Raw genomic sequence first — 21,172 nt, 5'->3', positions numbered from 1 at the left:
TCATGGGTGAATTTACGATATCATGAAGAGAGATCATATTATAACTGATATTAATTAATAGATAATAATATTAATTAATAGAAAAAAAAATTGCAGTTACATGTACCAGTAATGTTTTATCAATGACAAAACATGCTGTTTTAATACATTTACTTCTCGATGAAAGCACTGACTTCAACTTAACATGAAAACCTATGTTTCACAATATAGAAGCTGTTTGTGTAATGCGGATGTAAACCAAAGCATGATTTCTGCGAAATAGGATTCACGTTTCTTGAGTATAACAATCATGAAATGATAGATCTAAAGAGGGTACAAAGGGACTATGGATATAGAACATACTATTTCCAGTCAAGGGCCCTAAAGAAGCAGCATACAAACATACAAACATACAAATGTACACATAAACAGGAAAGAAAAAGTGACGACACAAAGCACTGAAAATGCCACGACACTTGATTATTTAAAACTAAAATTCTGGCCTTGCATCTTTTTAGGTCCGACACTTTAAGAAAGTAGGTTGTTGGTGTTGTTGGGTTTTCTTTTATAATATATATATATATATATATATATATATATATATATATATACACCTACATATATATATATATATATATATATATATATATATATATATGGGAACAAAAGAACAATGGATTCGGAAGACAACAGGTGGCGTTAGAACACGCTACATGTCACTCACCAAACCAGTCTGCTAAATTGAAATCATGCATAATTTAAGAACATTATAGTTGTAATAAAATTATAGTTGTAATACACAAAAATTGTTACATTTCTGATGTTTTAGTAATTATCTCAGGTAGACTGTGTGTGTTTCTATACCACAGTTTAAATTTGGAAGCGGTGATTTATAAATACCACAATGTTTCTAAAATGGTCGAACTTTAACAAATAATAGAAGTTATGACGACAATGACATTAAGAAATTAATTCTGAACTTTAAAAGGAAAGCTTAGAGGTTTGTAGATATTGAAATAATGTATTATAGAGCGAAATTTTGAAAGAGCATGGGCATTAAACAACTAGCAAGCTGTCCTCTAAATTTTTTTAACTTGATTTCATTGACGTCATACCCGAAGAAATGACGGAATTCAAAAAGAGGTACAGTCATGATTTTATTGAAAAATTGTTAAATCGCTTCCGAATTTTAAACCAAGAGTAAACATGACCTGGTTTTGTAGTGCCTTCTGTGTCACGGTATGTAAAGAAATGTCCCTGTCGTGTGTCTTACTGACAATAGCATTTACGTACACGTAAACTTTTAAATTTCTCACGCTTGTTTCCGAGTACGTATTTAAATATATCCATACATGCACATGTATGTTGTGTAATATCTATTGAACGGTGCAAAATCGCCAGCTGAAACTTGGGCATATTCATTACAAAATATCATAACCGTAAACGAACCCGATCAATAAAATCAATATGAAATAAGCTAAGGACAGGTGAACTTAATCAGACATAAACAAAGCCACGATTTACTGTAACGGCAGTCGATACAGGGGAATCGGAGACCCATGCCGCTCCCTTCTGACATTGGGATTACATGTATATTTTTATACGAAAAATATATGTATCCAACAAGGCTGGTAAAATAAGTTATTCCCGTGCATATTAACCTACACATATAATTTACAAGTATGTTAATTATACATTGGTCATTTGGAGGTCCTAAATGTGTCCGTTCCCTAAACACGTGCAGTGCAACATATGGTGGCTTATTTCTAAAATCTCGTTAAATCGATAAATACGTGATGCAAGGTGCGGTCACAATTAACACTGCCATCATTGATCGGTATATTAACATTTATCATTGTCTTAATAATAAATCTTCCATATTTAATTGTTTATAACTGTGACGAACAGGTGATCTACTAATTTAACATAAACAGTTATATTTGGGCATTTTACAGGTGATGGAGCTAACATTTCAGAAGCATGGGCAAAAATAGTTTTTTTTTTTTTTTGGATTCTAAATATTACATACTACAAGCAAGAATTAATGCCGTTCTTATTATCAATGCAATGAGTAATTTAAATGGACATTTTCTGTTCAATTTCAGCAATTTAAGGAGGAAAATACATTCTGAAATCTAGATAAAATGCATCATTGATTGGACCGTGTATGTAGAATCAACTGACGTTTCTTACTCCGGAATTAGTTTAAATCTCGTTAATAGTACCCCCCCCCCCTTCCAATACCCAGAAACACATTATATTGAATCTAGTCTATATCTTCCTCAGTGTGTGAAATATGACCAATCGCTTTTTCTGTGAGAGTGAATCATTCATTAACAATGAGTAATGTTCATGAATCATGTTAGAGTATAGATTGAGTTAACCTTCCTGAACTGACAATGGTTGTTTAATTAAGTTGTGCAGAGTTGTGTTTCGTGAATATGATAAATCTTTCTCCTTCGTCCCTCTTACACCCATTTTGAATAGGTACCTTGAAATGATAAAGATTTTACCAATTTTTTTTTTCTGAAATAAAAATGCGTAGAGGGACGCACGAGGTATTGGGTATCTAGGCGACCCCTCCCCCTCCTTGTCCTTTGTAACTGACGTCAGGATACCAGTGCTCACACAGTCGCAGAAATGGAGGTGGGATACACAGGAAGTTGCAAACAAACTCCTTTGGTTTAATGAGAATTTGTTTTTACAAAAAAGATCATTATTTTGTGTCCTTGAGGATGCAATTTTTTGTCCCTGACATAAATCTTTGCTATTCAATAACCGGAGAAAATTTCAATAACTTGTACATGAATTTTTTTTCTACATAATATGTTTCTGCATTCGAAATGAAAGTTTTTAAAACATTTTTAGAGCACTTAACGTATTTCAGTTGATGTTGTCACAGTTGCTATAAAATTCCTATTGACATGACATTCTCTTCCGGAGGATGATATGCAAGCTTCACTTCACATTCACAATTTTCACCAGATGCTAATCAAGCTTTGCTTTCATAATCTTTTAGTCTCGCTTTTTCTTGCACGAGCGAGAGTCTGGTACGATTCCTAGCCTACCTCTGTGATTCAACTCGAGGCTTAGTGAGAATTATTGGCTGATAGAGAGATACCTGCAAAACATTGATGAACAGAAGTTCGAAGAAGCTGTGTACAAACATAAGACTTCTAAAATTTTCAATTGAAAGACCTTCAGTTATATACGACATAAATGAATAAGAAGTATATTTGTTTATATTCCTTCATGGTAGTCGCCATTTATGTTTAATAGCGCCCTCTTCTGGTTACATAAATAGAATAGGAATCGTACCACACTCTAGCTTGGTTCTTGGGGCTTTCCTATTCTTCCAGCACAGAAGGGCCTTCTGGTTTTGCACAATCGGGGGCCTTGGGAACCAGGTTAACCAGGACTGCGTTCAAGATTGTAGCGGCTACGTAGCGTCATATAGTGCTATGAAATTGAACTAGGCTAGCCCTAAGTCGGGATAACAATCGTGCGTTCAATAGACCTAGATATCTAGCCCAGCAGCTAGGCCAGTTGCTACAATCTTGAATAATGAATGAATTTGCTTCTGTCAGTGTGTGCGAACTGTTTGTTATTTATATCGGGTTCATTTTAAAGCCACGTCGGAATCAAAATATCCGCATGCACTGACTCTACCAATTACGTCTTCCTGAAGGCTATGGGTATTCATGTTTATGACGAGGTCAGCCAGACGGATTCCAACTAACGCTTACCGATCTTGAACGCAACCCTGACTTTCGTTCGTGCAGTCTCAAGAGCGAGAGTCTAGGAAAGCGAGACTAACAATCTCGGCTGCGCAAGCTTGACCTTCACAATTTCTACCACAGAGCGCCATTCAAACTTCTCTTTAACAATCTCTACCAATGAGCGCTACACAAGCTCCCAATTCTGCCAGAGGACGTTACGTATGCCACAGGGTGATAGTAAAGGTAAAAGTAAAGCACACACAGTACCCCATGGTCGTGAAAAGAAGTACACATATCGTTCTCTCATAGAGATTGGACGAAGTCGCAGTAGCTCCGAGTTTAAAGCGTTCGCTTCATGACTGGGAGGTTTTGAATTCGAGCTCCGCTAAATTAACCTAAGTTGTAAAAAGGTAGTGATCCCTCTTTTGTCCAACACTACGAGAGTTGTGGGTCTTTCGGATATGACCTTAAAAATAGAGGTGTCTTGCACGTCGTTGGTATTTTTATGTGTTATTTTTGGGGATGTCAACAAATGGTTGACTATTCGTCAGATGAACCGACGTTCGAATAATAAGACAGTAATCGAATACCAATAAACCAGAGACAATAAAAACCGTGAATGTGAATGAAGACTCTCTATTGTGGCGGCGAGATCATGAAAAGAAATTGCTAAAGTATTTTAAAGCATATTTTTTCTGAAATATTGTACAAAAGTTTTTTTGGGGTGCTCAGCAACATCTTTGCGGACGGATTTTTTTCCTTCGTGGGGCTAATTATATCTAAATTTAAGAACGGTTTGTCTTCAGATACTGTACAGTTGATAATTTCATTTTCTTGAATGAAAACTGTTCATTGTATATAATAGTGTGTGTGTGTTAAATATTGATTACAGATATAAGGGTCGGGTGAGAATAAGTTGGCCACATAATTAGTAAAACAACACGTTTACGGGATGGTGATTAATTTTAAAAAACACAACAATAGGATGGGTTTAAAACACTGATGTTTAATGTTCATTTATATTTAAGGAATTAAATAAAGTTATTTTATCCCAAGCACCCGCGTTATAATCAAAGAAAGATAACTCTTAATAATTTTTGGAAAAAGAAACGCAACATCCATATCAAATATATTTACTGAAAATAATCCGAGTATTCGAGCATTCTTCAACTAAAGCAATTGAATATTCGAATGATGAAAATTAACAGACATCCCTAGTTATTTTAAATCCATACAAAAAGATAATACATTCATGAAAGTTTCGTATACCTACATGAAAACGTTGCGAAAACCTGCTATATGAAAAAAAACCCGGTTTATCACTCCGTTTCAGATTCTAGATTTTGCAAGACGCACGTGAATTTTCCAAAAACAAAAGTAATTTCCATTAACATGGGTTCTTGAGCAAATGATTTGAAGGATCCGTGGAATTATGTTTTATTTGTTTTTTCCACATGTGGAGAGGACTGATTTTGACTCTTACCGTATCCAGCTCGTTTTAGCTCACCTGAACCAAAGGCTGAAGTGAGCATTTGTCAGGTGTCTGTTGTCTTCGTTGTTGTTAACTTTTCACATTTTCATCTTCTTCAGAACCACTTGGCCAATTTCAATCAAACTTGGCACAAATCATCCTTGGGTGAAGGGAATTCGTGTTTATTCAAATGAAGGGGTCATACCTCCTTCAGGGGGAAGATGATTAAGAAAAGGCAAAAATAGTTTGGGTCATTTAAAAATCTTTTACTCAACAACCACTGGGCCAGAGAAATTGAAAAAAATGAAAAATACATGGAAACTTCCTGGCATAGAGTAAATTAAGGTTTGTTTAAGCCATGACTCCCAGGTGTAGGGTGTGGCCAGATAGGGGACCTCGTGTCTCAACCTTCCTCTTAATACGTTTGTTTTCTTCAAAGTTACCAAAAACTAGTAGTGTTCAGGGTTAATTATCAGACTTTAATCGTTAAATTGTGATATATATTGTTGTGTGCAACTAATGACTGTGAATTGCGCCTTGTAAACTCTGAGAAAAGTTGTACATGTAAAAACAGGTACAATGGACTCAAGGAATCCATTTGTCGCTTGCAGATGCTTCTTTGTAAATCCACCCAGACTGACCAGAGGGACTGACTGACGACACACGTCGAACAAAATGATTTCTGTGTGGTCTGCAAGCGACACAAACTTGCACACGAGTTCATGAAAGACAACCTCGTATGATTTAATTCAGGTAACTCGAGTTATCTTTCTTTGTGTCTACCTTGCGAGGTTGTAGATTATTTCTTAAAGCTGTATGACCCGATGTTCATGTATTATTTTTGTACATAATTACGTTAAAGCAGATTAATTACTTTATAAAGTTATTAACTTTCCTTTAATTACATGCTTGAAAACATCTGCATGTAAAAGAAAACAGTGCGAACATGATGTATTAACTCGTACGCAACTTTTGCGTTATAACGCGAAAAATTTTATGATATGAATATAGTTTTGCAAAAATAGGAACCGAAGATTAATACAATGAACGAGGACTAACGTTTATGCATTTATAATTAAAGAACTATATGCGCACGCCAACACGTCTACATTTTATACACGCATGTTTCAGAATTTTTTGGTATATATGCTATTAAAGTTTTATTGAATGCAAAGTAGAATTCATATTTGTAATTGATTAGTACCAGTGTTGCTTAGCTAACAGCAGCTTTTAATAAGGGAGTATAAATTTTCGTCCATTGAAATTAAGCCTTAAAATGTCACAGAATTTCAAAGAACTATCAACCACTAAATCTATGAATGTGTTATGTTATTGAGTAAACTATGCTTAATCTACTTTGCTTTTGATTCATTTGATATCCTGGAAAAAAACACCCCAGAATGTCTCTAGAAAGCACTTGGTGACCTAAGTTGTTCCAATAAAATATTAATCCACACTTTTCAAAGGTTATGGAGTAGCAGTAAATCGTGGTTTCTTGTTTAGAAAAATGTAAACGTATTAATTTCACCTTATTAAAATTGACAGAAAATAGTAAAAGTGACTACATATGAGACATATTTCAAACCCTCTAAAATCTGTAAAATTCAGTAGAATTTAGGGGGGCTTCGCCCCCTAGGTCCCCACCACTGGCGCGGCCCCCAGCCTCATAAAGTTGCACCCCTAACCACAAATCCTGGATCCACCCCTGTTATGTCCCTTGGCTGTCATATTTTGGGAAAACCCATAGAATTCTCACAGCAACCTTTGTAACTACCCCTTTTTTATTTTTTATTTTTATATAATTTTGCCATTTGATATGCATTTCGTTTGGTTTAAACATATTTTATTGTCTAGAAAGACCTCTCCTATATGACAATTAATAACACAAAATATGTACAACAGAATCAAAGGTCAATAAGATGATATTCTTACAGCAGTCAAATTATATCAAGAGATATGCATATACAAGATTACAAAGTACATCTGGACAAGTTTATCGTTATTTTTCTTCATTGTAATGAACAAATTATTTCATGCTACTGTTTTTGATATTAAGCGCATTCAATCCATAAATTATTGTTTATAAGCAAAATCTACGCTTTATAACCAAAATATTACGAATTTATTCGCGAAAGTTTCGCGTTAATTCGCGAAAGCTACGCGTTATAACGCGGACGTTACACGTTTATTAGCAAAAGTGTCGCGTTAATATAACGCGAATTTTTTCCCCAGCTACGAATATGAGCTCAATGGGCTTTCGTAATTGTGGTTACTCAACACAGAAGAGAAAGAAATTCTTCATCCTGTGGGCAGATTTATTAACAATAACATGGAATTAGAAATAAAGTATTCTATTCTATTGTATTGTATACTCTTGTGATTCTTTAGATGATGATTTAAAAAAAAAAATCCTATACGTATTCCAATATGAAACTTTGAGTCTCCTCTGTTTTAGTTTATTGAAACCTTGAGAAACCTCTCATTGGTATGATACAGGTATATAATAATCAATTAACAATATACTAGTGAGTATAACCATGCGAAAAGAATCATGTGACCAAATATGGAGGATGGACAAACAAGTTTCTTAGGCTCAGTGCCTTTATCAAAAACCTTGCTAAATTACATAATGATCCCACCATAAGCCCAGGGACCATACTAAATGAGGATTCGTCTATGGGATTACAATGTATATAATAGTATTTCATTTTTCTCCAGGAATCAAAAGTTATATAGGCCTATAGGCCCTAATAATTAAAATGGTATCCTTTGAGGGAATAGATCTATAAAATTATTTAATCCTAAGGAATACAAAAACGTGTTTAAATGCAATGCATGAAACATCTACTACAATAATTTCGGTGTTCACAAATCATTTCAAATATTTATACCAAGATCTCCGAGTCCGCTGTAAACAAGAGCGAATCAGGAAACGGATAGAGATGTATACTCCTCGTTCACTTTGTGTTGTTACATTTGTGTCGTTTCCCGTCCTTAGTTCAAAACACCTTTAATTTTCATAAAATATGTACTTTAAGGTTGTTTTTTTAAACACGACTTCAGAATAAATGGTCGCAGGCTATGTAAACAGAAGCTTGGACCACACTTTAATCTTTTTTTAAATATTCTTACATGTATATCGATTTATTCACCAATCAAGGGCCCCCAGGATGTATACACTATAGATCCTAGACACCCTTTCCATTTCGTAGCAGTCTACGTTGATTAACGATAACTATAGTGCAATAATCTATGTAAACCCCCAAAATCGAGTCGTTACATGGCACCATAATGCCGGGGGGGGGGGGGGGGGGGGGGGGGGTGTCACAACGAGTTTCTCTTCCTCATTTAATCAATAAAACGCTTTCTGTTGTTGAAGGTAGCTAGCATTGCAGAAAAATGCACAACCCGCGTAAGCAGGTTCTGCAACTTTTTTCTTTAATGATTGTTACTTTCATCACCCGGTGAAACAACAAAGAAAGTATGTTAATATTTTTATGTATTTTTTAAAAAACAAAACTAGAGTTAAGTTCTAAAAATATCATACGATTGACCCATTTGTTACGTTAAACGAAACAGCCAATGTACCCTTTGTATATAAACATGCATGTGTATGTGAATCCAATGAGCCATATGGCTCACGCAAATAAACTGAAAAACTCCATATTTGGTTACGAGGGTACTAGAAAACCGGATCGAACTAGTTTGCAACAAAGGTATTCATTTTCCAACAATAAAACGTTTCATCCGGTGAAGATGGCTAGCATTGCAGAAAACAATCTCTACCCAACCTTCCAATCTGATTAAAATAAGATCTTTGATCCGCTCCATTATTGTTATGTCGCTACATAACAATAACGGAGCGGATCAAAGATCTTATTTTAATTAGATTGCCCAACCTTCCTGCAACGATTGCTTCCTAATGAAACAAAGAAAAGATATCTATTATTTACATTTTTAAGTACCGTATTCAATTCAAGTACTAAAATATCAATTCATATGGTTAACTATTATAATTATTTTGTAAAAAAAAAACAAACAAAAAACAAACAACTAATGCAGCTACGTCAGATAACCACTTTGAAAAATATATACGAGGAAGAATTATTGATTAATCACAAAAACCACGATGGTTTATCTGTTTTGAGGTTAATAGATGCTGGTGTTGCCGACATATAGAGGGCTTTTTTTAAATACTCAATTACAGATAATGCAAGGGAAGTGTTAATTTTAGGAATTGCAACTAGTTTTCAGAGTCGTGGTCATATATCTACAGTCACTGAATCTTATTGAAAAACCATTTCAATCTGGGTTTTTAGTACCACCTGTCTAAGTAATTGCCAAATACGGGGGTTAAAGGGTGTATTGGCTATTCTGTTTAACGTAACGAAAAGTAGTAATCGACCCAGACATGTTTTCATTAATCACAAATCTCAAGATCCATGTTGCATTGCAAAAAATATGACCTAGGAGTTACATCCGACTTATACGTTCACCAATTACAAAATAACACAAGATACCCCACCCTCTCTACTTTGGGTCATTATACCAGTACATTTCAGAGCAAATGCGCTACAACTTCTCGATCAAAATATTTTTTAAACATAAAAAGTTGACACAAGTTTATTTTATTGATTTTTAATTAGTGATTTTTTTCGAATTTTTTATCCGGTACAAAAAATATGAATTGAAATTTTTACAATTAGACAACGTCAGTGTAAATCAGATCTTATCCTCAGATCTATGCACCATGATCAGTCAGTGCACCCAGCACTGCAAGGGACTTTGGCTAAGAATGACCGTTTGTATGTGTGACTAGATAAACAATTGGAAAATAGACTAGAAGCACTTCCTGTGGACAATGGATGGACCAGATTCATCGTACTCCTGTTTGCTGATCCACATCTGTTGGAAGGTGGAGAGAGAAGCAAGGATGGAACCACCGATCCAGACGGAGTATTTCCTTTCTGGTGGGGCAATGATCTTAATTTTCATTGTGCTAGGAGCTAAAGCTGTGATTTCTTTCTGCATACGGTCAGCAATACCAGGGTACATGGTTGAACCACCAGATAATACTGTGTTTGCGTACAAGTCTTTACGGATATCGACATCACACTTCATGATACTGTTGTATGTGGTTTCATGGATACCAGCAGATTCCATTCCAAGGAAGGATGGTTGGAACATGGCCTCTGGGCACCTGAATCGCTCGTTTCCAATGGTGATGACCTGACCGTCAGGAAGTTCATAACTCTTCTCCAGGGACGATGAGGATGCAGCAGTTGCCATCTCCTGTTCGAAGTCCAAAGCAACATAGCACAATTTCTCTTTAATGTCTCTGACGATTTCTCTTTCAGCTGTGGTTGTGAAGGAGTAACCACGTTCAGTGAGGATTTTCATAAGGTAATCGGTCAGATCACGTCCAGCGAGATCCAATCGCATGATGGCGTGGGGAAGGGCGTAACCTTCATAGATGGGTACTGTGTGGGTGACACCGTCTCCGGAATCCAGTACAATACCAGTTGTACGACCGGAAGCGTACAGGGAAAGTACGGCCTGGATAGCGACGTACATGGCGGGGGAGTTGAAGGTTTCGAACATGATCTGTGTCATCTTTTCTCTGTTGGCCTTGGGGTTAAGTGGGGCCTCGGTCAGGAGGACGGGGTGTTCCTCTGGGGCCACACGGAGTTCATTGTAGAAGGTGTGATGCCAGATCTTCTCCATGTCGTCCCAGTTGGTGACGATACCGTGTTCAATGGGGTACTTGAGGGTGAGGATACCTCTCTTGCTCTGGGCCTCGTCTCCTACATAGCTGTCTTTCTGACCCATACCAACCATTACACCCTGCAAGGAAAAAAATATTTATTGTAAAATATTTTCAGTACGTTTCATCTAATCTAGGGAGACAGAATTAATATTTTACAGAGCATACATGCAATACATGTTTCCCTTAAATCAGTAAATGTTCGTATTTTTAAACTAGTAAAACCAAAGGCACTTCCTAGTGTATATCGCAGGCACATAGCATAGTTTTTTAAAGTGTGTGCGTGTGTAGGAGGGGGGGGGGGATAGGTTTCAAGCTTGCATTCTTGCCTTTCAGTACTAAATACTGTCGAAGTGGGGGCCAATAATCTAATCCCTCCATGTCCATACATGTAAATATTGCAGAAAGTGAAGTTTGTTAACAAAGGGGGTCACCCCCTCCCTGTTCCACGTGTCTGACTCATAGTTTGAAACCAAGCCCAAGAATGTTTCTAGTAGATCTATACACCGAACGAATCTGATTGGCTACCGTAAAATTGCCATATTTGGTAATGTTCAGGTTTGCGGATTTTACGGGAATGGCATCGAACATGTGAGAATTTATAATTCATTCATTCAATTAGTTTCTCATTGCAACTTTAAAGAGTCAAATTTCAATATTGTTCGATCAAATTAAAAAAATTGAGCAATTTTCTGTCATGTCTACTGCACCGGTTCACTAGCCCCGCCCACTGAAATTAACATAAAGCCGGTACATGTGAGCTCTCATAAATTTACTAAACACTGTTTTAACTTTTGAACAGCAAATTTCTTTACTTGTTACCTCAACTCATATTTTCTACTCCGTGGATATCTCGAACAACACAAGTACCGACATTGTATTGTAAAAATATGCGCTTTATTATTTCGACAACATGTAGGACAGTTATGCGCATATAATTCACAATTGGTATGCAAATATTAGGCTAACTGCATATTCAAACTTGTGAAAAACAACAACAACCCATCAATTTACCTGATGTCTGGGTCGTCCAACAATGGAGGGGAACACGGCCCTGGGGGCATCGTCTCCGGCGAATCCGGCCTTGCACATTCCGGATCCATTATCAATAACTAAAGCTGCAACATCATCATCAGCCATTGTGAAAATCTGATAGAATAAATTCACTACTCGCGTTGACCTCTCCTCTGTACGAATTCAAATGCACTCGGCTACTGACGCCACGCGGGTTTTATTTCTGCCAGTTGGATCACCGTGTAAATTTCCATATAAGGCAATCGTCAGTGAATCATGTGAACGGGAGTTCCAAGAAAAAGCCGAATAGGTCTAGGTAACATGCCTATTTATGGTATGGCGACGTAGCATGACTCTATTGATCGCGCGGACTAGCGGCTATTTAGGTATGCATGGAGAAACACGCCCCGAATGTATAGGAACGGCATTGTGTGATTGGCGATGTAGTCGAAATACGGTTTCTAAAAGAAAGGTAAACAATGGAGATTACTTGTACGAATATACACCTATAGGATCATTGTCATACGAACCCAACTAATCAAATAAGACCGTTGTTTATTGAATTGCGTTGGAATTTAGGTTACCTTACACCTTAAATGATGATTCATCGTTAAATATTGTATGAAATCAAAATAAGGAGAGAGAAGTTTTGTAATCAACGTATATTTGAGAAAATTACACGTTTTTGGGGTGTTATGATTTTAGGCATCACATGCCATAAATCTTGATTACTTCGTTTGCGAAAAATGTAAGATTCGTTTTGTATACTTTAGATCTGTATAGGCTTTTTAGTTTGAAATATGCAGAAAAGGTTTACTCAATAATTTATTGCACCATATTAATGTATATCTAAGAATATTTGTGGTAAACGTGGAAGATGATGTTCTCATAGCAATGTGATGTAGACTATTCTAAAGTAGAACATCTTCACCAAATTTTACTTATATCTAACCGAAGTCAACTAAACCAGAAAAGTACTCAATAATTTGACAGCTGTGTGTCAGGCTTACAAATTATGCTTAATGGGTGCATTTCCGAACCAAAGTACATTTACATGGAAAGGTTAAAATTTCAAGGTCAATGATACATAAAAAATGGTGAAAGTATGGCATTCAAGCTACACACCCCTATCAATGAAAATACTACATCCCCGACTGAAGTGCATGTACAGTATTTGAAATGAGAATTTGAAATATGACATGCATCAGCTGTAGACAGCCTGGTTGACCCCTAGCGACAGATCGATTTCCTCCGACTCCTGACTCACTCAAGTCGATTGTTTTGTCTGCAAAATGAATCACATGATCACCAGCGTAAAGTTTTCTCTTGAAATAATATTAATCAGTTCTTGTATCAATTATTATATTGTAGTACCCTGGGATGGGCGTGTGATTTAAAAACATTCACATAAGCAATACTTTGTAAACTGCGTGAACTTGAAACAATCACTTCTGGTGACGTGCAGCTTCACTGAGTTACGTATATATATATATATACGAGAGCGAAACAACAGGGCAGTTCTACAGTAATACAGGTACATAAATGTATATTCATATGTAACAATGTTTAAAATCGATGGAATGTGAATAATTCAATAATATTTTAGGGAATGTACTGGCGGATTTAAGGGGGCGGGGGGCTCACGCCACCCAAAATTTTTAAAATTTCAAAAATTTAATGCATACTTATGTCCTTCTTCAGATTACAGTTCTATTCACATTTTTAAAAACGATATTTATTCAAATAATTTGATGGGATTGGGCACAATTTTTATGGATATATGTATATTTACATAAATAATGTAGATAAATTCATTAAAAACATGTATATTCTTAAAAAGAATATCATAAAAAACAAGTGGGTTTTTTCAAATCATGTAATCTTACTGTTTATTTGCCGGTTTAGGTTTCAATTGGATGTACCTGGTCAAGAATGCAGCAGAACATTGAAAAAACAAAATCATCGAGGGTATAAAGAGCGACCATTCCCGGCGGCATGCTGTATGAAACGCGTTCATGAAAGTATACTGGCGTGAAGCCTTATATGTATTTTCAAACTTGAAATTTATTTCTTATATTTACATTCTGTTTTCATTTATTTTGGAATTCCCCGTTGTTAGAATTGACATACTATGTATATTTATCAAGATTCATACGCGCATTGTTCACAACCAGATCGCATTCATGAGGAAATGGTTAGATCTATCATTACAATTTGTAAAGCTATCCAAGTCAAAAACATTGGAAATGTCATTATCTAAAAGTAGCTGATGGGCATCAAGTACTGGAACAGGATCGAGGTAGCTAGATAAAACATTTATACTGACCAATGATGTACTTACACTGTATGTGTACAGTAATAAATTTATACATTGACAGTGCACGGACAATCAGCCCGACTCCCCGCGGCTAGTGGCTTGTAGAAAACATGCCAGCACTAGCCTGTGCGGCTAGAGTAAAAAAAATCTTGGATCAGCAAATTGCTGGGATTTTAAAAATAAACAATAGACAATCTGATTTGTACTGTGTTTTGTAAATCAGTGCAATATCTCTATAGTCTATTTGTTGTGAATTCAGTTTGATGAATGCTGCTTTTCAGGTTTCTTTTACAATATGTTTACGGGCAAGCAAATTTTTCATAATGGCCTTGGGCAGAGTACATCTGTTATTACATACATGTATAATCAGTATGGCTAGTGTCTCGGAAGAGTTGATTACAGTTCAATTCCTCTTCTCTTTTTCCATAAGGAAATTGTATCTCTGTATATGATTGAATAAATTAATGGATATGATCACAAGAATATGTAATTCATGCCCGATTGACACTTTATTTAGTGTCAAATTGAGACGCATAAATCAGTTTGTTTTTCCTATCCTTTTTACCTTTTCTATATATACAAATATGGACGTCGTCACCTATGTCTGTTTATGAAAAAAAGATGCTAGACAGTATAAAACACGGGAGATTCCGGGGACTTCACTCCTTGGGCCCCCAACAGGGCGTTACCCTGGACCCACTGGGTGTAAAGGCGGCCCCAGACCCCCTATCTGTCATATTTATGCCCAGTCTGATTAAAATCAAACCTCTCACTTCGCTCGATATATACGGACAGTGTGATTGTCCGTATATCGGGCGAAGTGAGAGGTTTGATTTTAATCAGACTATTTACTCCACGCCTCTTAGACTGATCCTGGATCCACCCATGGACCATGGTATGAGGGAGTTTTGGGATAAATTGTTATTCTTTAGGACATATTGATCAACTAATATTGTAGCAATAAAGTAGGTTTTATTCTAATTTTCTTGGTGTTTGTAGATATACAAACATTATAAAACTGACAAATTGTAATTGTTGTATTCAAACACACCCAGTAAATAAAAAACAATGACATAGGTATGCATGTACATGTGATATGTATGTGTAATAAAAGGCACCGAACTGTTTCCAAACTAAAGAATCAAGTACAAAAAAAAAAAAAAAAAACCAACAAAAAACAAAACGAAAAAAAAAAAAAAAAAAAAAAACCCCACCAAAAAACAACTGCCTATTTGACTGCTGCCGAATATTCACAATACACAAACACCTTGTATAACAATATCTCCTTACGTAATGAGAGGTCAATGCATCACTTTTTGATGACTAATTTGTTGATGTCAGACGGTCTTACAGCACACGTATGTCGGCAACACATGGTTAGCAATATTGTAAGAATATTGACGTCTTGGAAGGTCAGTCTAGACTTTATGAAATGATATGATAATTGATGAACGAGAAATGAGCTTATATATATATATATATATATATATATATATATATATATATAATCCAAATAGAAAGAGTTGATATCACACAGTCAAAATAATTCAATAAAAAAAAGCAGGAAAATATACAGTTCCAAAATATATTTAAATCACTAGCGCTTTCTGGATTTTAAAATCCAGAAAGCGCTAGTGATTTAAGGAGGTATGCTACACCAGAGAAATTTGATGTAGATGAAAAGTGTAGGATATGTACAAAAATATTTTGAATTTGAAAATTTTCAAATTTACTTTATTTTGTCAAAAAATACAGTTTTAGTAGAAGGTAATCTGAAAAAAAAATTTAAAACCCCTGCTGGACTCGAACCTGCGACCAGTCGGTATTCTAACCTACTGAGCTACTCGGCTAGGTATTTAAATGGAAAAGGAAAAGTCAAATATTGCTGATATCGATTTTGTCATCCATGTTTTTAAAGGAAGTCAGCCATTATGACGATGTAGAGTACTACCTTAAATATATTTTGGAACTGTATATTTTCCTGCTTTTTTTTATTGAATTATATATATATATATATATATATATATATATATATATATATATCCCGTAATCCCCTCTCCCATAATTACATGTAGTAATATACATTTTATATATGTGTTAGAAATACATTTAAGAGCATTATCGTTTGTCGATCGTGCTGCTAATTTTCAAAGTTGCATAAATGCTCATTATATCAAATATCGACAGATAGATTCGCGCATGAGAATTACGAATGAGTACTTAATATACCAACGTACCAGGGACGTAGATTTCTGACATTTTCTGTTATTTTCATATGCAAATTAAGTTATTTCCACATGCAAGGTAATGTATATAATATTTCTTTGGTGGTAGTCAGGGGCGGATCCAGGAATCGCGGTTAAGGGGGGGGGGGCAACTTTTTGAGGCAGGGGGTCTGGAGTTTAGAAGGCTAGAAATATGTCTCCTATGCAGTCATTTTTACTATTTTCTCTCATTTTTGATAAGGTGAAATTAATAAAATGGCGCCAATTTTAAGAGTTCTTGGAAAAAAATATAAGTTCTCCCAATAAAATAATTTTAAAGTAATAATAAAAAGATTTTGTCATTTATTTCTCCGAGAGTGAACGAAATGATTGCTTCTTCTATCGTTTACATTTTTCTAAACAAGAGACCACGATTTACCTTAAATTTGAAAGTTTTAGGGGGTGCCGGCTGCGCCCCCTTTAAATCCGCCACTGGTAGTAATGAATGGTAAGAATGTAACATTCAATGACCTGCTGAATTGAAGGATGCGAACGGAGCTATTCGGCCCATTACACACAAGTTGCATAATGCATTATTTAGTTCAATGTTAATGATAAATTGCATAACTGATATTATTTGAAAAGTAGGGATGTGTGCCCCCACGATGGCTCCCTTCTCCTACGTATCTCGGCCGAAGTGAGAGTAGCCACAGGTGCTTGAGGATAGGACACAGTATCCCCCCTCCCCCCGAAAATGTTGACCCCCGGGTCTCTTGTGACTTTTTTTAGTCAATCATTCATTTATGATAGTCGGGTGTGGTATTTTTTTAATGAAATGTTTGGTTACGTTTATTTTCGGAGTTGTAGCATAGGATGGACCAAAATATGTCATTTATAAACGAATGATTGACTAAAAAAAGTAACAAGAGACCCGGGGATCAACATTATTGGGGGATGGGGGTGTGAGAGTAGCAGGCCTTCCGAATGAAATATTAAAAACCGAGGTCCCGTTTCACGACAGACGTTAATATGATAGACTTCTCATCCTATCTGAGCGCCATGCATAGATATAAATGTCAAAATGAGTGAAAAAATATCAAAAAAGACGTACACGTAACACAAATATAATCGTCTGGAATACGCTCTCTTGTAATTTAGATATCCGAGATAAATCTTTCCTCCATATAATCAACTGGTATATATCATCCTCCCTTAGTGAAACCAGGGATACGTAATCTATCTAATTATAGGAACCCGAGATATTACCTGTTTATTACCACCTAAACTACGTCATTTTTATTCAACGTCACCCAAGATAGTCTTGGAACCGTTTTTATAGTTACCTGGCATACTTATCCTTCCTTATAGCCACGTGATATGAAAACAGGGACTGAATAATGAAAAGTTAAATACACTACACAATTTAAATTCTTTATTCAAATTCAAGAATGAAACAGATATTATAAAGCTTTATTATACTTAATAAACGATTACATTCTCAATATCCTGGCCTGCTCAAATACTAGTAATCTATTACACATTTTTTGAATATTTATGCAAAATCTGATCACAGTTCACTTGATGCAGTACTTAGTGAGACTTGCACATTCAAAACAAGTAAATATGTGATGGGGACTACAGGGCGAGAGAGCTCTAAATTTCAAAAGAGTTTATTAAATCCTAGTTAGACTTCTTAGAAGCATTTTCTGTGGACAATGGATGGACCCGATTCATCGTATTCCTGTTTGCTGATCCACATCTGTTGGAAGGTGGAGAGAGAAGCAAGGATGGAACCACCGATCCAGACGGAATATTTCCTCTCTGGTGGAGCGATAACCTTGATCTTCATTGTTGGTGGTGCGAGAGCAGTAACTTCTTTCTGCATTCTGTCTGCAATACCGGGGAACATCGTTGTACCACCAGACAGGACAATATTAGCGTACAAGTCTTTACGGATATCGACATCACACTTCATGATGCTGTTGTATGATGTTTCATGGATACCAGCAGATTCCATTCCAAGGAAGGATGGTTGGAACATGGCCTCTGGGCACCTGAATCGCTCGTTTCCAATGGTGATAACCTGACCGTCAGGAAGTTCGTAACTCTTCTCCAGGGACGATGAGGATGCAGCAGTTTGCATCTCCTGTTCGAAATCCAGAGCAACATAGCATAATTTCTCTTTAATGTCTCTGACGATTTCTCTTTCAGCTGTGGTTGTGAAGGAGTAACCACGTTCTGTGAGGATTTTCATGAGGTAATCGGTCAGATCACGTCCAGCAAGATCCAATCGCATGATGGCGTGGGGAAGGGCGTAACCTTCATAGATGGGTACTGTGTGAGATACTCCGTCTCCGGAATCCAGTACAATACCAGTTGTACGACCGGAAGCGTACAGGGAAAGTACGGCCTGGATAGCGACGTACATGGCGGGGGAGTTGAAGGTTTCGAACATGATCTGTGTCATCTTTTCTCTGTTGGCCTTGGGGTTAAGTGGGGCCTCGGTCAGGAGGACGGGGTGTTCCTCTGGGGCCACACGGAGTTCATTGTAGAAGGTGTGATGCCAGATCTTCTCCATGTCGTCCCAGTTGGTGACGATACCGTGTTCAATGGGGTACTTGAGGGTGAGGATACCTCTCTTGCTCTGGGCCTCGTCTCCTACATAGCTGTCTTTCTGTCCCATACCAACCATTACACCCTGAAACATACAAAGGAACATATCGAATGCTTTTAATGTTATCAATAAATGTCGATGATTTTGTCGTGTCTTATATTGACATACGCGTTGTATCTCCCTTTCAGTATTCAACATACACGTTAATATTGCATTCATGATTACTATAGTACACGAGACTTGAGAGTACGCTTCGATTTATTATCATACTGAAAACGTAGATATATCGTGTTATTAATTACACGCATGTCCCTGGCAAACCATTCTTGAGGGTTTAATTAAGCGAGGGTGCCAGTATCTTCTATAAAAAAGGTAGCATAAATATGGGAATGTAATTTACACGAAGTGTAAATTTATAGCCGCCATGTTTATGGCACTATGATATAGGTAAAACTTGATATTGATATTACGCATCTGTGTGTATATGTACTTGAAAAGTAATGTTTTGAACAGAATTCCCTCATTTTGATAATGATTAAAGGTTTACCAGGAAAATTCATGTAATGAAGTTCCTCGTTTCCATGTAATCTCTTGACCTACCAGAGGAGAGCTAGCAAGCAAGAAATGAACTTCCGTTATAACTAAATTTTACAAAATGTAATAATACTAGCATTAGAATCGGGAATTCTGGGAACGATTGTTCATAAATTTTATGTGATCTGGATTAGCGCAATGAACTGAACTAGGAAGAAAATTCGTATACTACATGTACATTATGTACCACCAACCCGGAAGTTATAATGCAAGTATCAGAAAACAGGAAGGGTGTCGTCAGAAGGGCGAAATTGTTGACAAGAGAGAGGGGAATATTTCGTATATTTGGTGAATATAGGAATTTCTAGGCGTTACATCCTGTTTCGTTTTATGATTTGATGAAAAATTATATTTCTTTGAAATGGTTCTGTACATAGCAACAAGTGTATCAAAAGTCAAATATCGCACAAAAAGGAAACACACTTAGTTTGTCTTTAAAAACTTAATTCGTTTACTGAAAATATAGACAGCAAACTCTAGACTTACTTAGTAGCAACCAAAAAAAAATAAAAAAAATAAAAAATGGGTGTGTCTCAATCATACTTTGCGAAGAACGATGAACGCTAGTCACAAATGGGAATCGAAATTCAAGCATGTGTATGAATGTACAAACTAAATTGTGCTTGATCGGCAAAAGTTGGTTTTAACATTATTCTGATTTACTTTATATATACTTTTATATAAAAGTTATATACCTGATGTCTGGGTCTTCCAACAATGGAGGGGAACACGGCCCTGGGGGCATCGTCTCCGGCGAATCCGGCCTTGCACATTCCAGATCCATTGTCGACAACCAAAGCTGCAATATCATCGTCTCCCATTTTTGAAAAATTGAGATAATTATTTATCCAAACAAGAAAGTGGTGAATTGAGATCAAGCTCTCGCAGTGTAGTGGGGTGAGGGATATGAAGTTAGAATTTATATGTAGAGAAAATGCACGTGACCTTCATACAAAATATATCTCCATATAAGGGCATGTACAACTACATCCTCTAGCACTCTTCAGTTGTTTCATCGTCTAACGGAAATAAAGGAAATCGCTGGATGAATCCTTTAGGAGTTTGTGTCCGGGTTTACTTAAATCTTGTGTACATACAATCTTATTAGAGCTCACATATATAATAACAATGTGCCTCAGTTCTACAGCTTAGATAAAAATATTAATTAAGGACGGCCGTAGTGTATGAATTACCTAGTACAAACATATATATATATATATATATATATATATATATATATATATATATATATATACTATCATTTATTAACATGTACTTTGCTCTCGCACTCATGTCGCAAAGTGAGTTTTGTGGAAATCTAGATTTACATGAAAACATTGCCAATATATAGTGGGTGCGTCATGTTCAATCCGCGTGAAGTTTTGTTGCTCTATCTAGAATCTATCTAGCTGGATGTTGTATACTTCAGTTTGCTATTTCAAATCATCCATGTTAGTATGAATAGAATAAAGTAAAATAAAAACTTTGCAATATCT

The 21,172-nt window shown here is 36.2% G+C and overlaps 2 protein-coding genes and 1 long non-coding RNA gene across 3 annotated transcripts; 1 reads left to right on the top strand and 2 right to left on the bottom strand.

Moving 5' to 3' along the window:
• Nucleotides 1-9,791: 9,791 nt before the first annotated feature.
• On the bottom strand, nt 9,792-12,410 carry LOC130046474 (actin-2-like). Its single transcript, XM_056162605.1, has 2 exons — nt 11,948-12,410; nt 9,792-11,013 (listed from the first exon to the last, which is right to left on the bottom strand). Exons 1-2 carry the CDS (start codon nt 12,071-12,073, stop codon nt 10,009-10,011), a joined length of 1,131 nt encoding a protein of 376 aa, XP_056018580.1. The 5' UTR covers nt 12,074-12,410; the 3' UTR covers nt 9,792-10,008.
• Nucleotides 12,232-14,744, top strand: LOC125669571 (uncharacterized). Its single transcript, XR_007367957.2, has 3 exons — nt 12,232-12,419; nt 13,319-13,481; nt 13,853-14,744. It is a non-coding gene; the product is annotated as an uncharacterized LOC125669571 (long non-coding RNA).
• Nucleotides 14,745-17,885: 3,141 nt separating this feature from the next.
• Nucleotides 17,886-20,764, bottom strand: LOC125669569 (actin). Its single transcript, XM_056162604.1, has 2 exons — nt 20,372-20,764; nt 17,886-19,166 (listed from the first exon to the last, which is right to left on the bottom strand). Exons 1-2 carry the CDS (start codon nt 20,495-20,497, stop codon nt 18,162-18,164), a joined length of 1,131 nt encoding a protein of 376 aa, XP_056018579.1. The 5' UTR covers nt 20,498-20,764; the 3' UTR covers nt 17,886-18,161.
• Between the last annotated feature and the right edge of the window lie 408 nt (nt 20,765-21,172).

The sequence above is a fragment of the Ostrea edulis genome, chromosome 4 (genome assembly GCF_947568905.1).
Source record: "Ostrea edulis chromosome 4, xbOstEdul1.1, whole genome shotgun sequence".
Taxonomy (NCBI): Eukaryota; Metazoa; Mollusca; class Bivalvia; order Ostreida; family Ostreidae; genus Ostrea; species Ostrea edulis.
The sequence above is the reverse complement of the archived record's forward strand: the minus strand, read 5'-3'. Positions and strand labels throughout refer to the sequence as shown.

Coding starts and splice junctions, on each gene's coding strand:
- LOC130046474 (XM_056162605.1), bottom strand. CDS start 12,073: ATGGCTGATGATGATGTTGCAGCTTTAGTTATTGATAATGGATCCGGA. Junction 11,014..11,947: donor TTGGACGACCCAGACATCAG/GTAAATTGATGG, acceptor TTTTCCTTGCAG/GGTGTAATGGTTGGTATGGG.
- LOC125669569 (XM_056162604.1), bottom strand. CDS start 20,497: ATGGGAGACGATGATATTGCAGCTTTGGTTGTCGACAATGGATCTGGA. Junction 19,167..20,371: donor TTGGAAGACCCAGACATCAG/GTATATAACTTT, acceptor TGTATGTTTCAG/GGTGTAATGGTTGGTATGGG.